Below are 22987 nucleotides of genomic sequence, written 5' to 3'. Positions count from 1 at the left end.
ATTAGAGCATTTGAAAGGCTCTATATAAATATCTAGATAATGAATATCAGCATAAAGGTGAAGTAGTTAAAGTATCGACATTTGAAATAATACATGCATGTGTTTATCTGTAGGAATGACCTGCTGTTTATTATACTTCACTATCGAAGTTAATCATCTTTATCCATTGCGTAATCTCTCCGGGAAACACATTTAAGAAGATTTGGTATTGGCCTCTTAGAAACAATGGGGTCGCAGCGTGATCCTTGCTCAACTCGCCGGAGAATGCTTGGTGTAAACCGATTCATAAATCCACCTGAACTACCAGGGTTTTTTTTTATCTCATCCTAATCAAATGGAATCCTTGGGATGGTTCTCAGCTTCTGCTTCTCTTCATCCTTCCTTGCTCCAATCGCCGATGGGACCTTGATTCCACAGCATTCGCCCCATCCACTGTGCACATGTGTCATCCCATCCTTATCAACCACGACCCTCCCCTCTTTAAACTCAACTGCCCTCTCCTCTTCCTCATACACACCCATACCTTCCGCCGCTTTCAATATGCCACCGAATAAAAAGTGCTGCATGACTGGTAATTTCCCCAGCACTTCAGTCTCATACATCTTCTTCATCCCGTCTGTGATCTTGGCCCAGTTCCGCGCATTTGAGATATCATCCAACATTGGAGAGTGCCATCGTAGCTTTGCAGTAGTCTTGATGGAATTGATGAAGGATATGCAACCAAGGTACATGTACTCGTTTGAGAACTCCTCAAGTATTTCCGGATCATGGATGCACTTTGGCCGGAGATGAGGGTGAGAGTAGAGTTGTGAAGCGCCGAACAGAAAAGGGAGATATTGGTAGTCGTCAAGCCCCCAAACACCATGGGAGCCAGCAGGTTCTAGGAGGTAAGTGGTTTGGATGTGACGCATCAAAGAGATATAACGATTGAAGACACGAAGGACTAGTGCTTGATAGTCGATGGGTGTGACAAGAGATAATTGGCGGAAGCAAAGGCTATGAGGCTTGTTAGTAATGGAAAATCATTGTGCTTTGGTAATGCCTACAGCCAGGAAATGAAATTAAGTTCATGGCCAGAACCATAATCAATTCGAGTGCGGTTACCAAAAGACTCAACCAAGTAACGTCTCGCTTCCTCATTCGCAGCTTCTGAAGGCAGCCCTAGTTCCTCGTGCAACTTACCAGCCCGCTCCGCGACAGCATCATAGAAACCCATGAATGATTTATTCCCGAATCTTCCGGCAGCTTCCTCTGGCGGGTGCTCGTCAACAATTCCCCGAATCTCGTCGAGGATGTTTAAGAGCTTTGATACTAGCGGAGACACTACACATTCGTGCGAGTTTTTGGTATTGAGGACCGAATTTTTGAGATCTGTTATGAAGCAGACGATGAGGTCATGTGTGGGTGATGCTGTGTAGAGAACTAGATCATTGACAGTTATGAGACGTCTTTCGGGGGTGGTGAAGGTGATACTGTCGATGGGTGGCGGTGGAGGGGCAGTAGGCTCTGTGTTTTGAGGAGGTTTCGGTGGTCTATTGAGGGAGGCCGGCATGATGATATGCTCTTAACGATGAGGTGTTAGGTGTGAGAGTTGGTAAAGCTATCGGGTATGAAGTGAGTGGGCGACTGAAGATGTGGAGGGGCTATTTCGCTAATGCACACTACGTGACCCCCCGCGCGGGTAATGCCGAACCCGGAAAATCACATTGTAAGCGGTGCTACACGCGCATACATGTACAGCTTGCGGTAAGATTATTGTAGAAATATGGGAGGAGTCCTATTGGCTTGCCCAGCCACAAAAACCCTGTTTTTAGACCCCTGTTTCTACAATAATTTTACCTCTCGCTGTACCATGTTAGTACATGTATCTTTATCTACTAACCTTGCGCTCACATCAAGTAAATACATGTAAGTACATGTAGATACATGTATTATGTACTTGTATGTACACTGATTTTACCGAATTGGAAATGGGTCCTCCGAAAGCCAAAGTGTCAGTAATTAGAGTATCAACCGTGCAGGGCATTACACGCGTCAAACTTCTTCAGGGCTTTTCGACCGCCTAACCGCGGATAACCAAGTATCCGGAATTGTAGATTTGGATGACATTGTCGACAAAGCAGTTTAATGGATTTGATGCCCCTTTCTGCCTTTGGCAGCTCACATAGTATACTATGTAGGGTCAGATGTAAGCCTTGACGGAGATTTAGAAAGCGCCCGGGCTGAGCACGATTTCCCTCAAGGATATCTGCAATCCCGATGATGCATATAAGTAGGTATAATAATACAAGGCTACATACCACCGAAAAAGCCATTTGGGCGGGCAAACCACAGGCTTTATGCAGTTGGCCTAAACCAGTGAAAGTCTTCTCTTTATCTGTACCTTTATCCCGGGAAGCCGAAAACATCGCGGCTGGAGCGATATCTTCACTGAGATTCTTATCATAAGGCCAGTTTCAACATCAGCGGTGCAGGGTTAGGTGTAAGATACTGTATCATGCACCTCACCCCGCCACGTTATCTCGACTCATGTTTCTGGTGATAGGTCGCGTGCGCCAGGCTCATTCGTGACCTAATCATTGACGCCTACATCTAAACCTGTAGTGCGTCTATGTAGGTATAGACATGGCATTCAAGGGAGTGAGCAACCCAGAAGGATTTTGTTATTGTTGATGACGCTGTGTAGTTAGCAGTTATCTTCGTTTGCTTCCTCTAGGTATGTACTTTGTATGTCATGATGGTTGAATTCAGGGCCAGGGACGGAGCGTACGGAATGACCCTAGTACATCAGTCATCTGTCCCCAAGATAGGGCCTTGTCCACTAGGAATAATATCTCTACTCTATGCTCCCGTGCCCCTCTTCCTTTTGGATATTTCTCATCTCCTTCCCTCCTATTCCTATATTCTGTTGCCGTATACACCGGAGCAACTTTTATCGATCTCCTATTTACTCATTCAGCTGACCGTAACCGCTACTCTTGTCTTTGCCTTTTCCACTCCATAATTACTCCCTTACCACAACAGCCCCCGATAACTTTCTTTTTACTGTACTGAACTTCTTGGTATATCATTTGTTTCTTTCCGGCTGTTGCGCCACTTCGAATCTACTCACCAAAACGAAAAATATGGAATCTCCAGTTTCCAACGATAAGGGTGACCATCTTTGTGTCCTTGTGCATGGGTAGGCCGATTATTTCCAGCTATATTAGTTATTTGCCTTCTCCCAAAGAGCCTTTTTAACTCACAAACTTTCGCCAAACAGATTATGGGGAAACCCCTCTCATCTCAAATACCTCGCTTCGGCGTTGCGGGCTCGTTATGATAAATCGATATTACAGATACTTGTTGTGAAACGCAACGCTGGGACATTCACCTATGATGGAATCGAAACAGGTGGTGAGCGTGTGACCAGAGAGATCGAAGATGCGCTGGAGGAATATGCTCGGAACGGTATCGAAATTCGGAAGATGAGTGTTGTCGGGTATTCACTTGGTAGGTTACTTGCAACTCCTCGGAGCGACACACACACTGGTTTTACCTAGATTATCGACATGTAAAGGATCCTAAATGATGGAAGTGGGAAGAGAAAGCAATAATAAGGTGAGGTTCAATAAGGCTAACTAGTGGGTGATTTAACTACTTTAGGAGGCCTCGTCGCAAGGTACGCCGTCGGATTGTTATACTCTAAAGGATATTTTGAAAAGATTCAGCCTATGGTATGATTTCTCTCGGTTTTTTTTTAGTAGCCCGAGGTATGTACTTACTTGAGTTAGAACTTTTGCACATTCGCAACTCCGCATCTAGGCGTGAGGACACCACTCCTTGGTTGGCACAATCATATTTGGTTTGTCTTCAGTTTCCTATTTCCTAAACCCTATCCTAACGATGGTTCTGATTAGGAATGTCCTCGGGGCTCGCACTCTCTCTGCCTCAGGCCGCCAACTATTTATGATCGATAACTTCCGCAATACCAACCGTCCATTGCTTTCAGTCCTTTCTGATAAGGATTCAGTGTTTTACAAAGGCCTCTCATTGTTCTCAAACAGGGTTCTCTATGCCAATGCTGTTAATGATCGTTCGGCATGCTATTACACAACTTTCATATCACGAATTGACCCATATGCCAGCATCTCATCTCTTTCGATCAACTATGTCCCAGGTTACTCCCCAATCGTTATTGATCCCAATAACCCGTTTTCTCCGTCTACAAAGGAAGATGAAAAGCTCCCCGTGAGTCATCGAATTACCAAGACTACTACAGGTGCTGTACGAAGGCTACCTATGGTCCTCATCTATAGTCTTGTAATTCCTATCGGGGTAATCGTGTTTCTTCTCAATTCCGTTATTCAAAACTTTTCAAGCAAAAGGAGAATTAGGCTCCATTCAAGTGATGAAAGCTTGGATTATCACAGACTTCCGCTATTGGTCGAGGAAATGCAGGAAGCAGCAGAAGGGATAATTGAGGATATTCACCATGAAATGAGTCCGCAGCATTTACCCGCTGGGTCTGAGGAGAGTGTAAATATTTCGCCGACTTCTACAACCTCCGAGATGTCCAGGTCTGGATGGACTTTGGCAGGCTCTAGCTCTGATTTTCGTGATGGAGGCCGAAAAAGCCAGGTTGACTCCGATCCCGCCCTAGAGGACGTCCAAACAATCTCTGCCCGTGATAAAAATGAGCTTGATAACGAAAACAATCCGGCTACAGCTTCAGTCGAAGAAAGAACTAGGGGGTATGAGGATGACCAGGCCGTGCATGAGACAGAGCAACATCTTCCGAAGGAGCAAAGCCAGATGTCGTTTCCAACTCTCGCTCTTGCGTCGCACCAATTTGATATTATCTCTAGCTTGGACACAATGGGGATTAAAAAGTTTGCAGTGTACATTCACAACGATAGACATTCACATGCGGCCATCATTGTGAGAAGACCATGGTCAAAGAGATGGGAAGAAGGTAAAGTTGTTGTTGGGCACTGGCTGAACGAGGCATTTATTACCTAAATAACACAGCGGCCAATTCAAGACACTGGCGTTCACTGTATCTACGGTGAATCTAGGAAGTAAACCTGTGGGCCGTGGCATATATAGTAGCTACATGTGGATCCTTACAACGGTGGGTTTTTCCTTCTTTTTCGAACGAACAACCTCGGTTTACTGAGGCCCTGTTGGCTTGATTTTCTATTAAAAGTCGTACGTTTTAGAACATTCTTTTTTACTACATGTATTATTGTAGCCCGCTACATTATTACGTACATTTAAATTTGGGAATGACTGTTAGACTCACCTGTTCATATGTTTTTTTGTCGCAAATGGTACCGCCATTCACTTTGTATTTTCCTGCCCTTGAAAATCTGGTCAGGAGCTTTGCTATTTTTCGTTTTTCTAGATATAGAGATATATCAATTACTTTTCTTATGATTGCAGCACTTCGATCCTACGTTTCTAGGACTCATTTTTCAATCTCCTCATATCACTTGACGCCAGTCATACCGACTAAGATCAGCGCCAACTTGTGTGTGTATGCGATCCCTTCCCTCTCGTTCTGGCGCTCTTTGCTACTGGTTCCTGTAAAATAAATACACACCCACCAGAATGGACAAAAATACACCAAAAGAGTAACCATGAGCTTCAATGAAGCCCCACGCGGGGGTCGAACCCGCAACCTTGAGATATCACAATTGCTTGTAAGAGTCTCACGCTCTACCGATTGAGCTAGCGAGGCATAAAGAAGCGCCTCTCGTTATTGTTATTAGTATCAATTTGGCCAGGGGTGTTGATGAGGCACTAATGGCAAAATTTTCAGTGGTGGCAATGATTTGTGGAACAACAGTCTCTAGAGCGCCAGGATCGTGAGAAAAGGTGTAGAATATTTTCTCTGGTAGGATAAAATCAAATTTATGATCCACCTTGTGTTTCTCTCAAAACTTGCCACTCACCACTCGACAAAGGTTTTATGATCATTGGCCGTGGTTTCGCCCAACCAACAATACTGATATATCATAATTAATGCTGTTTGATGCTGATATTCTAGGATGTACTTGTAGGTAACCCCAAGTTTCGCCAACCCCAGAAAATTTTCTACTACCTGATATTATAGTAAGTATCTATACGTCTACATACTTTGTATGGCATGTGGAAATAACTGAACTGACCAGCTCCTCGAGCCCTCAAATTAACCTGGTTAGCAATATCTGAAAGTCCATATACTTTCCCACATTTCTGATTCCACACGCTGTCTACTTAAATCCAACTCTTTCAAGGGTCAGGACCGCGACATACAAGTAGTGTCTCTTTTTAATTTAGCAACATCAGTACAGAGGGAGCTCTACAAAGCACGCCTCGCTAGCTCAATCGGTAGAGCGTGAGACTCTTAATCTCAAGGTTGCGGGTTCGACCCCCGCGTGGGGCTCATAAGAGCTTTGTTTTTGCTTAGATGTGTTGTGAAAATCCTTCCTGATATCAGGGTTGTGGTTGTTGATACTAGGGTTGCTAAGAAAGGACCCTGGATCTCACCGGCAGAATTTTTCATGATGACCATATAAAAGTATCTACAATGGGTTATTTTGCTGTATTTTGAGGTAGGGGCCTAGTAGAACGATATAAGCTAAGAGTGTCTATTATAGATGTTACGAGGTGAGCGGGAAATGGGTAGTACATCTGCACTGAAATAAACTCATGATCAGTTAAGTACTGGGGGTAATCGAAGAAGACCAGCTCAGTTCCAATATATATGGACTCGAGATATACGGCAGTCTCAGTATTATTGATTCCTTGAGAACACGATGCTGCAGCTATATTCTGCGTGTGTTTTATCGCGAACTGCTGCCTTCACAGTTTCAAGGTTGCATCGGTAAAAGTAATATAAAGTCCCACTAAAGCCTTATCCGCAAGAGAGTTTTACAAGGGCCTTAATGCTTATTAAGGTCTTGAATAAGCATTAAAACATGCTTATTAGAGTATTATACCTAGAAAACATTCATAACATCCCCTTCCAGATAATTGTTCTCTAAACTTCCATTTACTATATAGATCCTGTACAGACAAGAGCCATGAAATTGCTCGACAGTGAGCGTAACTTGCCCAGCGAAATCTGAGAGGTCAACGTCGGTCATGTTTCATCACTCGATACTAAATCTCTTTTAAGAATTATGTTTTTTTTTTTTTTTAATTCATTGATTGCGTGCAATTTAAGAATTATGTCATCATTAATTTGGGCACGCTAATAATGGAAATTTTATGCCTCGCTAGCTCAATTGGTAGAGCGTGAGACTCTTAAGGTAATCTCAAGGTTGCGGGCCCGACCCGCGTGGGGCTTCAATGAAGCTACGTGCTCTCTTTTTGCTACGCTTCTCACAATCTGGTTCTCTAGAGTGGACCAAGTAACCGGGTCACACTGAGGAGCAGGTCCAGCATTCATGAATATGGTTTGGCCATGCTGTACTCTACTTGTAGTGGAATTAAACCGATGGCTGTGATAGGACGGATGCCCTACGATACTTGTATTTGCCCTGCAGTGGCCCTCCGAAAACTTTTTTACAAGCCGGGACAAATACATAACCTACATAATGGACCAAAAGACCCCACGGAAAATGACCAAATCCCCGAATTTCCTATCCCTTCGTCTGTTTTTAGGACTTGTGGCAATTCATGGCTCAACACTTATATTTCTGTCCACCACCACGCAGCCCACAGCCCAGCAAGTTGTAAAAACCGGGAACAGATGAAGGGAAAAGGACTCCCACGTCACCCTTATTAGGAACAAGCAAAACTAAAAGACTGGAACGACCAGCAAGGGACTCGAACCCTCAACCTCGGTCTTAGGAGGACCACGCGCTACCATTGCGCCAACCGGCCAGTTGATGACGTCAAAGCAAATATTTCAATTAAAAAGTTGTTAAAAAGTTATTAAGTTGAATTACACCCTTCCTACAGCCTTTTTGGATTGAATTCCGCGCGCCGATTGTGGTCAAACAAATCCCTTACAAGAAGCGGAAACTTACGAATTACGAAAAAGATATCATTACCCCCATCAGTCTTGGCAGGTTCAGCAGAGCTTTACCGGCTTGGCATAATCGGGGGGGGGGGGTGTGCTGGGAAAAAATATTTTAGGGTTCACCGTTTTCTACGATCCGTCTAGAACCGGACAACATATGTTCTATTTTAACAGGATGGGATGAAATTATCGGTCATGGGTGCAAGTCTCACTACTCACCCACAAGAGCCAATCCCGGGCTGTGGCGGTGGTGTGATGTTGGAAATGAGACCAGAAAAAAAAAATCGATCGCGTGTGGGCCGGTAGAGTGTAGTGGCGTTTTATTGGGTGCGGTGGAAGGGAACGGCAGGTGGTGGAGTGCTGGGAGTGCACTTTTGCATTGAGAGTCGTGATGCGTAGTACGATAGACCGATGGAGACAGGCTGGAATCGCAAGGGTATTTTGACATCGCGAGTGTGATATCTACCGCGAATTGTAGGTGCGCCGGGTATGATATTCGCAATAATTCACTTGAGGGCGGAGAATCAAATCACTTAAAAGTCGTTATATTGGCCGAAAATAAATATAAAAGTTAATCTTCTAATTCCCCAAATCATCAGCAGCCCACCCCCTCCCCGTAGTTGAAACACGCCCCCCCCCCCCCCCCCTCAAAGACAAAGACAAAGACAAAGACGTAAAGAAACAGGGGACAAAAAACAAAACACAAGAGAGGATCAGTAAGGTAATCCAGATTCATCAACAACACCCCAACAACCGACCCACTATACACAAAATCAATCGCTCTAGTTAAACAGCGACGATAGAAAATGAAAAGTAAAACTGAAAACAAAAGGGAGAAAGAGGACGAGCCGTAGAGAGCCAACACCAAAGCAAAATGCAGTAGATCTACCAACTAAGAAAGAAATCCAGCATAGCCCGGTCTATAGTATATATACCACGCACACACACAAAAAGAAGAATCAGCAGTAGTAGTGGAACACGAACATTTATTTCGAGTGAGACTCAATTCTCCTCCTCAAGTTCCTGGTTCTCTTCCTGAGCTTCTTCAACTTGTGCTTCTTCATCCTCAGGCCTCTCCGTCTCTTTACAGACAGCGCCTGCATCACGCCCCTGTCCTCGCTTTCGGGCTCAACCATGTCCTTCATCTCGTCCATAGCATTCTCCTCCTGGATCTGCTGTCTGATCATGATCCTCTCCAACGGCATATCAACGATGCGGGTGTTGAATTGTACCTTTGCCGGCCTCACGAATGCAGTCTGGGCCTGTGGCACAGGGGGCGGGCAGAACGGCATATACCGCTTGCCGCCGACAAGGTTCTCTGGGGTGATGACTTCACTGGCGTTGTTTTCGGGGGCGCCGAAGTCGGCGGCCATCGAAGAGGCATGCGAGTCGTGGATGGGCGAGAGCTTGCGGCGGGTGAAAATGGAGTCGAAGGAGGTCTCGGAGTAGGAGAGCGGTACGACATGGGAGATGCTCACCGGACGGTGCTGGGCAAAGAAGGTAGAAATTGCTACGTCTGTGAGGTGTTAGAATCATTTTACCCTCTTTCTAGATATCCAAATAGAGATATGGGGGATAAATCGCCAACATACCAGCAGGGTGCAAATGATCCGTACTTGGCACGACGGGGATGTTGGTTCCCTCCTTGACTCCCATAGCCCCAGCGGAGGACCGCACAGTCTTCAACCCCGCCCGTCCACTCCTCTTCAACGCCGCAGCCGCGGCCGCAATCCCGGTGGTGGCTGCGGTGCCGTTGCTGTTGTTGCTGTTGTTGCTCGGGGCGGAGGGATTGCTTGGCTTGCTGCTGCTGCTGGAGTATCGTCTGTTGCATTGGCTGGCCATTATTGGCATCGAGACACCGGACGGGGTGATGGACGCCGTGGTGGTACCGCAGACACGCGGGGCGAGCGCGATCCGTCGGAGAGAGAACATTTTGAGTGAGTGAGTGAGTGAGTGAGTGAGTGAGTGAGTGAGTGTAAGATTTTTGGGGTGCTGCTTGCAGAGGGGAGGAAGAAGGGGGGTATCTAGGGGTATCTAGAAACTGGGGAGGAGTGTCGTGGTGGCGGGCTGACGATGGGTTGAGGTCGGACGTTCAGGTTTGGTTGGCACTGCCAAGACAGCTGATTCTTACCCAAAGATGCAGCGTGTAGAGAACGGGAATAGGCACATCAATAAAATGCGTGATCCTCTTTTCCCTTACTTCTATGTATGTACCCCAATTAATCCTGGGGTAGATTATCTGCTATATAAATACTCAAGTCTCCCTACATACATCTTTGTCGATCTATCTGTCCCATCCACCCAGTTTACAACCCGTGACAGGATTCAATTATTTATGCCAGACAAATAACTCAAAATCCCCTCAATGGGCCCACCGTTTAGAGTTATACGGTGTACCTATTGTTACGTCTGCTGCCTTCCTGCCCAGTCCTGCTTCAAATTCAATGCTCCCCGCGGGGCCCTGAATGATGTGGCCGTGTTCACTATCCTTTTTCTTTCCCACAAACCGGTGCTGTTGTGTAATCTAACGTCATAATACAATGGTAGCCATTCGTCAGCCTCACCTTCTCTCAGCCCGAAAGGGAATTCGATAGATGTACTCGATTCAGATAATGACTGAGTGTGGTTGCATAACTGCCCTTAAAACGGGTCTGGCATCCGGATCTCGCCTGTCTCTGTTTTTCTTTTTATGCACATACTTTTTCGGCCCGGTGCCGTGCTTCGGTGCATGGAGAGCAACAATCCGATCATTCGAAATCACTCGGGCCGGGTACCATCGGATGTGTGGTGGTGGTGGTGGTGTTCGGGTTGCTTTTTCGGCATTTCTGTGGTGGACAGGGCTGCGTCAATGATTGGCAGATAGGTTGCGAGGCGAAAAAAAGTTTCAGATCCAAATATCATTGCACTCTTGGCATCAGCTCCCTTCTGTTTACGCACCGCAACTTTCCCTGGCTAAGTGTTTTTCCGCTATTGGCATAACTGAAATCTTTGGAACTTGTGCCCCACATCGCGGATGGCCGATAATGGGGTACCAAGGGTTCTGTTAATCAAATTCCCACGCCTCGCTAGCTCAATCGGTAGAGCGTGAGACTCTTAATGTAATCTCAAGGTTGCGGGTTCGACCCCCGCGTGGGGCTTCTAGTCAATAGGCAGGTGCATGGTCTAAAGCTGGTGTCCTGTTTCTCAATTTGTTTTTGGACCATGACCTTTTAGATTAGGTGTGCATTTTGGGAGTTAAATCTAATGGAGCCATCATAGTTTTTTTTTAGCAGTGTATGATTTGATGAAGAACGACAGAAAATATTGGAGCCAAGGTTATAACAACCTACATGAATATAAATATATATATCACCTAGAAAGCACAAGAGGAAGGTATACCACGGGCAAGTGCCATTAACCTCATATGTGGTGCGCGCCAGAGTATACAAATCTCTATCCACGATAGTTTTGGAGCTTCCTTCAGTGCGTCTGAAGGGCAGAAAACATCAATTCTCTGCCGCAATTGCCGCCTAGACGACGTTGGTATAATTAGAAGTGCAGCAGGAAAGTGTTGACGAGCATTGGTAAAACCAATTTGCCTCGGGGCCTAGCTACTAAGGTATTATCAGTGAATTCAATTTCTTCTCATCAGCCCTGGAATACACGCTGCGCTCAACCTGAGGATGGGGTGAATATCCTTCACGATCGATCCGTCGTTAACATTAAGGGTCGTGGTTTGTTGTTGTTATTTGTGATGATTATTCATTGAATTGCTGGTTTCCAGTTAATGCCAATTGAGCATGTTGTAGTTCGGACGTTGTTCCCAGCAGGCTATGCATACGTATTGCACTTTATTTTGAGAAAATCTGTTCTCAAAGCCCTAGGCTCAGTTAGCACCTACAAGCACAATAGGGGATTTCGTTCCAACTTCCTCATTTCCTTCATCCCTCCTTTTTTCCATTCCTCCTTTCTTTCGAATAGACACAGTCATATCTCTCAATTTTTTTTTATCAAGGATTCTATATTACTTGTTAATCCCAGCTAGAGCCTTTGGTGAGTGGTTTCGATATATAGAGAGTTCTGTCCTCGTACTATATCAGCTGATAACGGTGATCTCCGTGATGGGCCGAGTGATACTTTATGCACCCACATGCCTTCCACTTTGAATCCTTGACGACGACTTTAGCCACCATGGGATTATTAGAAAACCCAATCCCGCCACGATATATCTCAATCACATATAGACATCGACATATCGACATACGCATATGGATCTGGCAGGTAACTTCCGACCGTCTATCCGAAAATTCTTCACATCTCAACTATACAACACCACCACCACCACCACTCTTTCTATATACCTCTGGTTTCTTAAGAAACACCGTCACACCTGCCACGAGACGGCCAGCCCACCATCACTCTACAGAAAATTCCCGACTCGCTTCTGGAAACACAAGCCGGAACCCCGCGCCTACCTCGCATCTCGATCCCTCCCTAGCTAGATCCTGCGCCGCAAACGCCCCACATCCGAAAGTTACACCACAGCCGGCCGGCCGGCCAGCCAGCCAGCCAGATCCAGCCAGTCGGTCAGAGCCTCACTGTGCTCCCCATCTCCATCTCTACTAGTTCGTCACCGCACTGTTCGTGGGGGTAACTCAGCTCAACTCAACTTGCAATTGAGCTACCCTACATATGTGACGGACAGCATCATAACCAGCCGGTAGATCATGCCCATTGCACCGCACCCACAACATTTATCCTACCCTTTACCTGTACCAAGTATACATACATGTACGTAGCACGACATATATATACTACAGTACTGTATACTCGGCACTCCATCATACTGTATCCAATAGAGTACATACATACATACATAACGTATATAAGCCAGGTCTTTAGACTTGCAACAGGGGAGGGGGAAAGGGCATATAACATAGATGGCGCCGCCCCCGCCTCGAGCCCCCAAACTTGCCGATTTGTCTATCGTCCAAAAGCTAGTGTGATCAGCTTTCAACCCCCATGAAACTCCCTACCTGCACAGTACGAAACACGCAATATTAAGCGCATCACCCTCAACAGTCGCAAAGTAGGTACATCTTTCTGTGTATGGCATGCAGGGAGAGATGAAACATGCACACCACCGGGACCTGCATCACGCCTAAATGTTGCTTCGGCCCACTTACCGAGCCGTACACTGGGTGGGTAGGATCCGAGTGACATTGCATGATACATGGGGGGGCTAGCCCCACCATCTAAACTCTGAAGGGGTTGTTACATGATTGCCGTTGGGATGAGCGATCTGATGAGCTCGCGGGGATAAAAAAAAAGTGAACTTCGATAAAGCCCCACGCGGGGGTCGAACCCGCAACCTTGAGATTAAGAGTCTCACGCTCTACCGATTGAGCTAGCGAGGCATAAAGACTGACAGCTCATATTTAAAATATCTTCAAAATATTTGAAAACATAGCAATTTAAAGTGATATTGCGCCGGCATCATTACCCAGCATTCAGGCAACAGATCTAGGTTAATATCTGTCAAGTACAAATAGCTATTTAACTGCCTATTTCCAGACTTCTACCCAAAAGTAGATTATCTATCAGAAGCTAAGACTTTAATGAATCGTTCAATCCCTTAGGTCCCTTTGCCCATTCAACCCCAATCCCCCCCCCCCCCCCCCCCCCCCCCCCCCAAGCCATGTCCATCCCCCCATATGAAAGATATTTAAGTACAGAAAAATTATAGTTACAAGTAGAATAGGACATGAATAGAAAAAGCAAAAAGCAAAAAGAAGAAAAAAAACCGTGGGTTGTTGGCAAGCACTTCCCTTTAACCCAAGGGAACGGGTACCACCGCCCCCTGCGTCAATATTCCACGGGAGAGATTGTTTTCTAACAATCCTCCCACCCAGCCAAGCCCCTTAACACTCCCCCCTTCCTTCCCACCCTTCCCCTCCTTCCCACCTTCCCCACCTTCCCACCTTCCCCTCCTTCATGTCATAAAAGCGTGCGTGCATGACCTCAAGTGTCTCTCAATTCACCAAATAGGGAACCTCAGACACCCTGAACTCTAAAGCCAAATTCATATGTAGTGACATGAACCGAGTAGAGTTGAAACCACCAACCTTCGTGAGGACGCAAAGTAGCAAAGCAAAATAAGAACGGATAAGTACTCTTATGTTATCAAATGCCGTTGATCGGAAGCTATCGAGGATGCAAGATGATAAATGTCAGATAATTAATATAATGTGTAGGAAAAAGAAAATGTGAATGCGGTTATAAAGCCACATCACAGTCTTTCCAAAGATCTTGAGGAGACGCCGTTGCGCTTTTTCCTTTTTCTTTCCATTTTTTTTTTCTTTTTTTCAATAAGACGTCCAGGGGTACCTATAATACCAAAGTTTGTAGATTCTTTTGCAGGATCATGTCCTGTACACTTGACATGGTGATCTTGAGGAGATTGGTATCGGTAGCGTTTGTAAAGTGAACATAGATTTCCTGTTTCTGTTGTGAGTTGATGAGCTTTTAAACTACCATAAAGGGATTGGTGTACCCACCTTTGCGGGACTTCGGTTTAATCTTTTAAAGTTCTCTTCGAAGTATTGAGACGCGTGTTTGTACGATCTTGGATCGCCAGTGTAGTCCGGGAAGTACTTGCGTACTGGGCTTGTAGGTAGTTTTTCTTTAAAAAGATCGATCTTGTTAAGAAATAGGATTATTGACGTGTGGATAAACCATTGGGAGTTGGAAATGCTTTCAAAAAGCATCAGCGCCTCTTGCATTTGGTTCTATCAACAGATAATGTTAGTATTCATTTATCTGCCTCATAGATGATAATCATAGCGGTAAAGCATACAGCATCCTTATCCTCCACCAAGCACTGATCGTAGCCACTGATAGCTACCAAAAACAACAGTGCCGTGACCTTTTCAAAGCAGTGGATCCATTTTTTTCGCTCCGATCTCTGGCCACCAACATCGAACATTCGGTATGTCAACGCCCCTAAATCGAAGACGGTTTCTGTAATACCAGTGGTCTTTAATCGTGAACGTAGAATGTCTTGATCTGTAGGGGTGTAATTCGGCATAAAGAGTCTGTCAAGACTTTCGAAAAAGCTGTAGATGGAGCTATTAGCAAGAGTCGTGCACCTGTAAAAGAAGGAGGCCAGTTATGTTGAAACAGCAGAAGTGATTATCAGTGATTGAAATTTGGATAGTACTTACTAGGTCAAATTATCGTGCAAGGCGTACTCATTTCCTCTGCTAACAGTACTTCGAACCCCGGGATCCATCCATAAACTACGGAATGCAGTTTGATATTCCTTTGGATAGCTCTCGCCGCGGGCTAATTCTCGTTCCATTATCACTATCTCAACGTAAGACTAAACATAAAGATAAAGGTATGTTAGCATAACATCCGGAACTAATTGTTAATTCATATCATGTTGATCAAGTGCTTACTTCGTTCTCTTTATTTACGAATGTAAGATTGTATGCCTCCATTGCCTCCAGTATTATCTTAAATGAGTTGAGAAGGTTCGAAAATATAATGACACGGTAGTCTTCCCGATCGCTTTTCGAGAATCCAGAGGCATGGATCAACTTCATCTGTTTTAATATCGTTGATTTTCCACTCTCGCCAGCACCTGTTTACTACTATTAGTATCGTTATGCTACATAGATACAGTAATTGTGGGTGGCGGGCACGACAAGATCATCAAAAGTTATGGCAACAACTCACCTAGAAGTAACAGTTTGACCTCTTTTGACATCCGCTTCTCATCCTGACGGATGAGCTTCTCGATCTCTCGAGATTTTTGGGCACCCACATCTGCACTACCTCCCATACACATTCTTAGAAGGCGCGCCAGGACTGATGAGATCTTGATTGTTGCGGTATTAACTCCCTTGAGAGGAGTAGCAGTATTTGAGAATTTTGGTTTGAAAATGAGATGATGTGAATGAGTGTCTGGTTGTTTATTTTGGGGGAAGATGAAGGAGAGGTATGGAGTGCGGCGCAGGGTAGGGAAATGGGAAAATGAGCAAAAGGTGGGAGAGGGAAGCTGTAAGTATAATATGTACGCTGGTTCTGTGTGGGGATTCCCGATACGGTACGTACGGGTTCGTGCTAATGTAACCGCTCTTGGAGTAACCCACAACACTAATAAGCGCAGGAAGGGTCGGACAGATGCAAAAGAAGCCTTGGCCTGTACCGAATGCAGTAAGATGTAGAAGAGTAAGAGATGGAGGGAGGAAAATATCTGTTTGATTGATCGCTACAGTTACAATTCTTTATTTCCTTTCGTCTCTTCTTTCCGTTGGATGCTTGGTCTTCTCTGCTTCTTCTGTTGCGCTAAATTCTCCGATGACGATGATTTTGATTGGACCGAATGAGAACTGTGGAGCGATTTCATGCGGAATAGAATTAGGATTTGCGAACAAGGCAGGCCAGTATGTTTATGGACCACCCACATTTACTTATATTGTTCCACCCCTCAACCTTACCGTAGTCAAACCTCGGAAGGTTGCTGTTACTGATTGAAGATTAAAGCTTTTGTTTTCTTTTTTTGGATGTGTCAGATGGTAAAGAACTGAGCACCAAGCAGCTTAGGCTGAGCAATCAATCAATCAGCAATTGCTGCAAAAGATGACGACAATTGAAAAAGTAGAACACAGCAGCGTTGGAATATGTACCTACCTACGTCAACGACTCAACCCCCGCTACGTAATAGCAGCCAGATGGAGCAAATATGCAAGCAATAGCTGGTTAACACAAAGCATGCAGCGAACAGAGCACTGATGGTGATGATTATGATGACGATGAGTATGAATAGAAGGAGGGATAAAAAAAAAAAAAGGTATAGGTACTTGTTGATAAGTATAAATGAATATGTGTGGTTATGGTTATGGTTAAGGATGTGGAGGATACTGATATGATACGATGGATAGGCTGACAATTGAAGATTCCGGTAGTACAAAAGGAGTTATTGTACGCTTTGACAGCTGGCCTGTATTGTACAGCATGTTGGTCAGCATGTTGGTATGTACATACAAGAAGATATGGTGTCCGGGCAGAAGAACGCCCAGGTAACGGAAATTGGTCAAAAGCGAGATCACCGTAAAAGCCATATTTTTACCGAGATGATTGCGGCATGTAACCCAAGCGGCCACTGTGAGACAGTGCACGATGTTACAGACATGCTCTGCCTAGCCAGCTACCTGTACAGGTAAAGCTAGAACATATATGTTACGTCTCGGTTCTTACCTCTTGCATGTATTTAGTTACACTCTACTTGTTTTTTTAGACTCTTCATCATCTTCATTGTTCACCAGTGAATCACTGCCAGTGTACCCACATGAATTCATATAGGTACCAATAGATTATCACGTCAAGCGGGATTCGATTTTACCTGGACTGAACCCTTGTTGGTAGATGAGCGTGTCCTTCTTTGATCCCACACTCTAAAAATCCCAAGAAGATATGGCTACACAACACGGATGATGCTGCCACAGACAAGTATTCATGCTCAGACGCATACATATATCAGAGTCTGTGCGGCCTCGAAACTCCGCTATGAATGAAACCAGCTCTCCCTGGTCTATTACCAAACGGGGCTCGGGGGGGTTCATGGGTCGGATCAATAGGTGCATCCGAGTAAGAGGTCCACCGAAAACACCTTTTGCAATTATATCTTATTACCATTATATTGACAATAGTAGAGAAACCTCGTCCCTTTGTCATCTCCATCCCGCAGACATACAGCTCTTGAAACCCCCTTCAGGGACGCAGGTCCTAGATCGGACGAACAGGAGAAATCTGGGGAATGCCTAGAGTACATAAACTCGTTACACTCTAGTCTTTCTCGCGCCATTTCGTCTGATCTAAACGCCAAGTGAACAAGGGTTCATCTCACGCGAAAGGTATGTCGACTATTTTCGACACCCTGCTCGCTTTTGGTAAAGAAGCATTTGTCTATATCAGACCTGCTGCATCTGGTTATTATCCACGGTTCCAGGAAAGACTTTAGGGTATCGGATGAAATGATTTCCGGCTAGAAACGGTAGATCCTTAAACCAAAAAGAACAAAAAACATTTCTGGCGACTTGACGGCTTCCTGTTCACGGGGCTCCTTAACTTATTTTGTGGCTGCAGCATGAATGGCAGGGATGAAAGCATCGAAGGATTGCAGCTGAAAGTAGTTCCTGGTTCCTCGGAGGTGCAGCATGTTCGTTGCATCGAAGGTTTCTCATCCCTTTTCATGAGGACCAAATTCCACAACTGCACGATGTGTAATTTTATGCAAGGCTAGTTATATATATCAACAGGTACATACTCTGCCGTACCCTGGATTTGATTCTCCGCATCTTGAACGGAGCGGCGTGATAGGGAATCAAAAGTCCCTGCGGAAGCGATCATGTAAATGCAGCGTCTCCTCGTGCCTGGAAATACGAAATTTTCTGGAACTGGGCCTTAAATGGAGCATAAATCCTCAAAAGCCATCGGGAATTCTTATCCGATACGTGCGAAAGAATGCATGTTTTACTATCACGCGGCGAGTGCAGAGAACAATTTTTGGTGGCATCAGAATCAGTGATCATCAGAAACATCCTCGGTTTTGGTTTTTCGGGCTCGAAAACGTTTTGTGGCGTTTCCATTCACTTTCCCTTTTGGATCTATAAACCCACGGGCCCGGGATTTGGATTTGAACTGTGTCTTCTCCATGATGCTTCACACGAAACCGCCGTGCTCAGTGTCTTATTGGTGAGCGTTGAAACCCGAGCCTCTCTCTGCTCATTTCTGGAAGATAACCTCAGCAAGTAACATGTTCCCTTCAGAAAATAGCGCCGCTGATGCCCTGAAGGATGCTTTATGAACCCCGTCTGTCGTGATTACCACGTGTGCCTTCGCCGCATGGATGCCAGTGCCGTGGGAAATTTTAATGTCGAGGGCGACTTAGAAGCAAGGTTGAAGCGGGTGTTAATCTATTTCATTGGGCCAGGATTGTTTTCCGTAACTGTTGCAGCTCAGGGAGCTTGCGCGGTTTCTTTCTATCCCCCACTATTGCCTGAACGGCCGGCATCGCCGGTGTTGCCGCCGTTTTGCCTCTGACTTGCTAACTGTAAGTGCGTACCTACTTGTCCCGAAAACATCGACGCAAAAAAGGGTGCCGAGGCCCTGGGGATCCCTTTTTTTTTTCCGGCTGACTGCTGATCTTGAAGTATTTGCGGTCTAGCGTTCCTGGCGGAGAGTGCAGTGTCTTTCCAATTAGCGTACAAAACCTAGACCTCACATAAGTGACAAAACAGATACAGCCTCCGAGTCCCGTACTATTTCAAGACACTTGACTCCATGTGGGTGCGGAGTTACCAGTACCCTGGCTTGTTCCAACTCTTTCTTCCCTTGCACCTAGGGTTCAAGCGATTCCTCGGTTGACGATCTGACGGCCCAAAAGTGGGTTACAGTATCTTGGTAACTGGTAACTCTCGGCAGTACAAGAACGAATGCCAACGGAGTCCAAGTAGATGTTGTTTGACTCGGGTTAAAATGCGTGATAGAATGACGATTTAGGAACTCTGGACTCGGTAATGTCGGCGAGAATTTTATTACTCTACCTATGTACTCTTAATTGCTGGAGGAACAACCAATAGAGGACGGTGCACTCTCTAGACATTGTCAGCATAATATCATATCACTAAACACAGCTGCACCAAGAAATGACATCTCGATGATTTGGAACATGGCATGAGGATCCCCCGATTAATCTTTTAACTCACGACAAAATTCCCTGTATCTTTACTAGTGAGTTTTCTGTACATGATTAATTACTTTCTAACTTCATAAAATAAATTCTATGTATCCATCACTAGCGCAATTACAGGCTTAGAAATTCGAAAGCTTACATGTAGGCATGTGTATCTGAATCCGAAACATCTGGGCCGCTTGGAGATCCAGTTTTTTTTATTGGATATGTAGGTACATGTATCTCCGGAGAGCAGCCTTGACCATATCGACATCCCGATATGCGTAGGACCATAGATCGGCCCATAACTCAATTGAAGGAGGAAACGCAATGGATGCTCGACGCAAGGGGATACTTAGTTTAGTTTATCGGCATCATGGATTAGCGGGATGCCCGCATTGCACATATAACCTGGGTCAGACTTACCCTTAATCCAAGTCAGCCCTTCTCCAGCTAGAGATATAACGATAACGACGAGGGAAATGAACTGATGGTTCATGTAGTGCCGTGAGATGATCGACTTCGTCGTTGTTTGGCTGACTCGATTGATATTCTATATAGTTCACCTTTACTATAGGGTGCTCTTGAGATGAGCTTCATCTGTTGCTAGTCACTGAGAATCCGGGGTGGGGACATTGTGGGGACCTATTCATAATTCGATCATGCACGACGTCTGTGCGAGGCGCGTCTGTTACATCCCAGAACCAATCAATATAACTAGACCAATGGAGACATATTACCTTTTGCCCACTTCCACCCAAGGGGGCTTGAAGTTAAAAGCTACGACTGAAATAGCAGTCCATCCGATACACAAAAGGCAATTGTTTCCTCCTCTAGATAAAAAAAAAAAAAAAAAAAAAAAGAGAAATCCCCTCGAAAAATAGCACAAGGCGGTCAAACATACTAAATAACAGGGTCGGAATATCCCATGGCATGTCAAACTGAATTGCACGGGGTCAACGGTAGGGCCCAACTATACGCCGACAAATAAACAGGACCCAGCATCGTGTTCTTTCATGAAACTGCCCCAGACACAGGAACGCATATTCTTGGGCAATTGCCTTAACCAGGAAGAATTGAGGACGCACGTTGCCGAAGGGTACTTGCATGTGACGCAGAATATTGTAATAGAGGCACGTGAAAGTCATAAAATTTCATTACTACAGTACGAACTGTACATACCTATTGAACATCGCATACAAACAGCTAAATAAGTTGATAAATCTTCACTGAGGTGTCCGTCAATGACAACTACGATCAAGGCGATGTTTATTGGGGTTGAGATCCTTTCTCGTGGGGGAGAAACAAATGGTGCAAATGTGATTTGGACATACAGAGGATATATAAATCTCTTGGGGCCGCACAAAAGAGTCTCCGAATGGATATTGAGCGCTCTGCAGCCACTAATGTTTCTCACGTACTTAATTACGTATGTACACGTCCTGCTGCAGATGGAGGCCACAATACTATCAAAACGCACTCGTCAATTGGTAGGATAGCAGCGGGCACGTGTACTACGCCTGTGACGGTAAGTCTGTAGACAGGTGGCGGTGACACACAAGCAAATGTTCAGAGATCGTCCCCAATGCACCGCCACCTGTCTACAGACTTACCGTCACAGGCGTAGTACACCCCTGAGGGTCCGCCGAAAGGTAGCTAAATTGATAAACATCAAACTACAACAATTTTGGAGCGGGAGCTTCCGCTGCCGTGCCGACGATGCTTTGTAGGTTACATCATCATTTATAAAGAGCTCGCCTGCATCGTTACGAGTTAATGATTACTTAGACCTACAGTTACTATAAACACCGGAATGAAATGGCGGGCTTAGCCCAAGCTCAGTTTACGTCAAGAAAGCTCTTTCCGGACAAAATGCATCGCAATCATAGTTTATCACTCGGAATATGGAATTTGCTAGTTTTGATACTTTTTTGTTTTTTGTTTGATTCATTGATTGCGTGCAACCGCCGGTTTTGATGCACCGAAAACATATCGTCGAAAAGATACATGATGAAACCCAAGACTGTTAGGCTTAGTGCAGGTAACGGGTAGTGTAAGTTTTATCCGTGGGTCAACTTTTCTTGAGGTCTACGATCCCGCAATCCGCTAAATAGTTAAACAGCACGATGTATTTTATTATCTATACACATTTAAATAGCTGCCTCGGTACGAAACCCCCGGAATTTTCACGCCCGCTAGTCTAGCGGCATCCGGGTCTGGTCTTGTGCTTACTGTTGCGCACAGCCACAGAACAGTAAACCAGTGAACTGCGAATCATATCGAGGGAAATGTAATACAATTGGTTAATTTACGATTGTATACTTTGGACGTTGCGTTTCGTAAAGATTTTAACGGATGAGGTAGTTAGACAAAGGTGCCTCCTCCGAGACAGCTGAGACCATCGACTGAAGGTATCTTATGATCCGAGGTTGTGAATTCTCGAATATCCAAGTCAGCTAATAACCAGAACACCTCTGGGATGCTAGGGCGTAAAGTACCACGTACGCCTTCAGCAAAGAATTTCGAGTTTTCGGTAATCCCAACCCGCACTTTCTATACCACAAAAGTCCAATTACTCTACCGCCGATAATTAATTATCAATGCAGCCAAGCTACAGAGGAAAAAAAACCCGCTATTTTTTAATGTGTTAAGGCCTCCGATAACACGAGTTTGTAGGGATTCGGTTGGGATAAAGAAAACATCGTGACAGAAACGGCATAGATAATCACCCTTTTATTCATGCAAGCAACAACACCACGGTCTTGTGATGATTTGATCTCGTATACCCTATACCTCTACTGGCCAGCTTCCTGTTCTCAGGCCCTTTTTGAAGTATCCAACCCCCAGGCGCGGCGGCCCGGGTGCACTGATAAGCAGCAGATAAACGATGAATCAGAGACCGAGAGAGAGCCCAAGCGAGAGGTCAAGAGAAAGGAAGAGAGTAACGTGTGTCGTGTTCTACAGTACAACCTTTTCCATGCGGAGAGGATGCTCTTAACAAACAAAGAAACCACTGGAATTCTTTGTTCCGCAAAAACATGCCGTTTCGATCATTTCCACCATGACCGCCGACGTCATTCCGCTTTGCTGGCGGATGGGGCGATTAGAACAATGTCTTATATCTTTAAAGATCAGATGATACAGGGTTGATCAAACCTAGTTTTGGCACCTTCCATCGGGCGTGGAAGGGCAATGATTTATTTTTGCCTTCGTTTCATGCTTACAATGAAACTTGGGGAGGGGGGGTGGGGGCATGTAAATGAATACGGCTTTTA

The 22987-nt window shown here is 45.2% G+C and overlaps 4 protein-coding genes across 4 annotated transcripts; 1 reads left to right on the top strand and 3 right to left on the bottom strand.

Moving 5' to 3' along the window:
• Positions 1 to 326: 326 nt before the first annotated feature.
• On the bottom strand, positions 327 to 1552 carry LAJ45_10032 (uncharacterized protein; the record flags this gene model as incomplete). The annotated part of the gene is made up of 2 exons (XM_046119563.1): positions 327 to 996; positions 1047 to 1552. The coding sequence occupies 2 exons, from the start codon at positions 1550 to 1552 to the stop codon at positions 327 to 329; spliced, it is 1176 nt and encodes a 391-aa protein (XP_045967194.1).
• Positions 1553 to 3125: 1573 nt separating this feature from the next.
• On the top strand, positions 3126 to 5001 carry LAJ45_10031 (uncharacterized protein; the record flags this gene model as incomplete). The annotated part of the gene is made up of 5 exons (XM_046119562.1): positions 3126 to 3181; positions 3263 to 3492; positions 3646 to 3716; positions 3774 to 3844; positions 3900 to 5001. 5 exons carry the CDS (start codon positions 3126 to 3128, stop codon positions 4999 to 5001), a joined length of 1530 nt encoding a protein of 509 aa, XP_045967193.1.
• A 3978-nt stretch (positions 5002 to 8979) lies between these two features.
• LAJ45_10030 (uncharacterized protein) lies at positions 8980 to 9925 on the bottom strand (the record flags this gene model as incomplete). Its single annotated transcript, XM_046119561.1, has 2 exons — positions 8980 to 9509; positions 9586 to 9925. 2 exons carry the CDS (start codon positions 9923 to 9925, stop codon positions 8980 to 8982), a joined length of 870 nt encoding a protein of 289 aa, XP_045967192.1.
• A 4230-nt stretch (positions 9926 to 14155) lies between these two features.
• On the bottom strand, positions 14156 to 15824 carry LAJ45_10029 (uncharacterized protein; the record flags this gene model as incomplete). Its single annotated transcript, XM_046119560.1, has 7 exons — positions 14156 to 14176; positions 14369 to 14476; positions 14530 to 14760; positions 14829 to 15087; positions 15196 to 15353; positions 15433 to 15617; positions 15713 to 15824. 7 exons carry the CDS (start codon positions 15822 to 15824, stop codon positions 14156 to 14158), a joined length of 1074 nt encoding a protein of 357 aa, XP_045967191.1.
• Between the last annotated feature and the right edge of the window lie 7163 nt (positions 15825 to 22987).

This window comes from Morchella importuna (assembly GCF_003444635.1).
Source record: "Morchella importuna strain M04M26 chromosome Unknown Morimp01GS041, whole genome shotgun sequence".
NCBI lineage: Eukaryota > Fungi > Ascomycota > Pezizomycetes > Pezizales > Morchellaceae > Morchella > Morchella importuna.
This window is presented reverse-complemented; position numbering and strand designations above follow the sequence as displayed.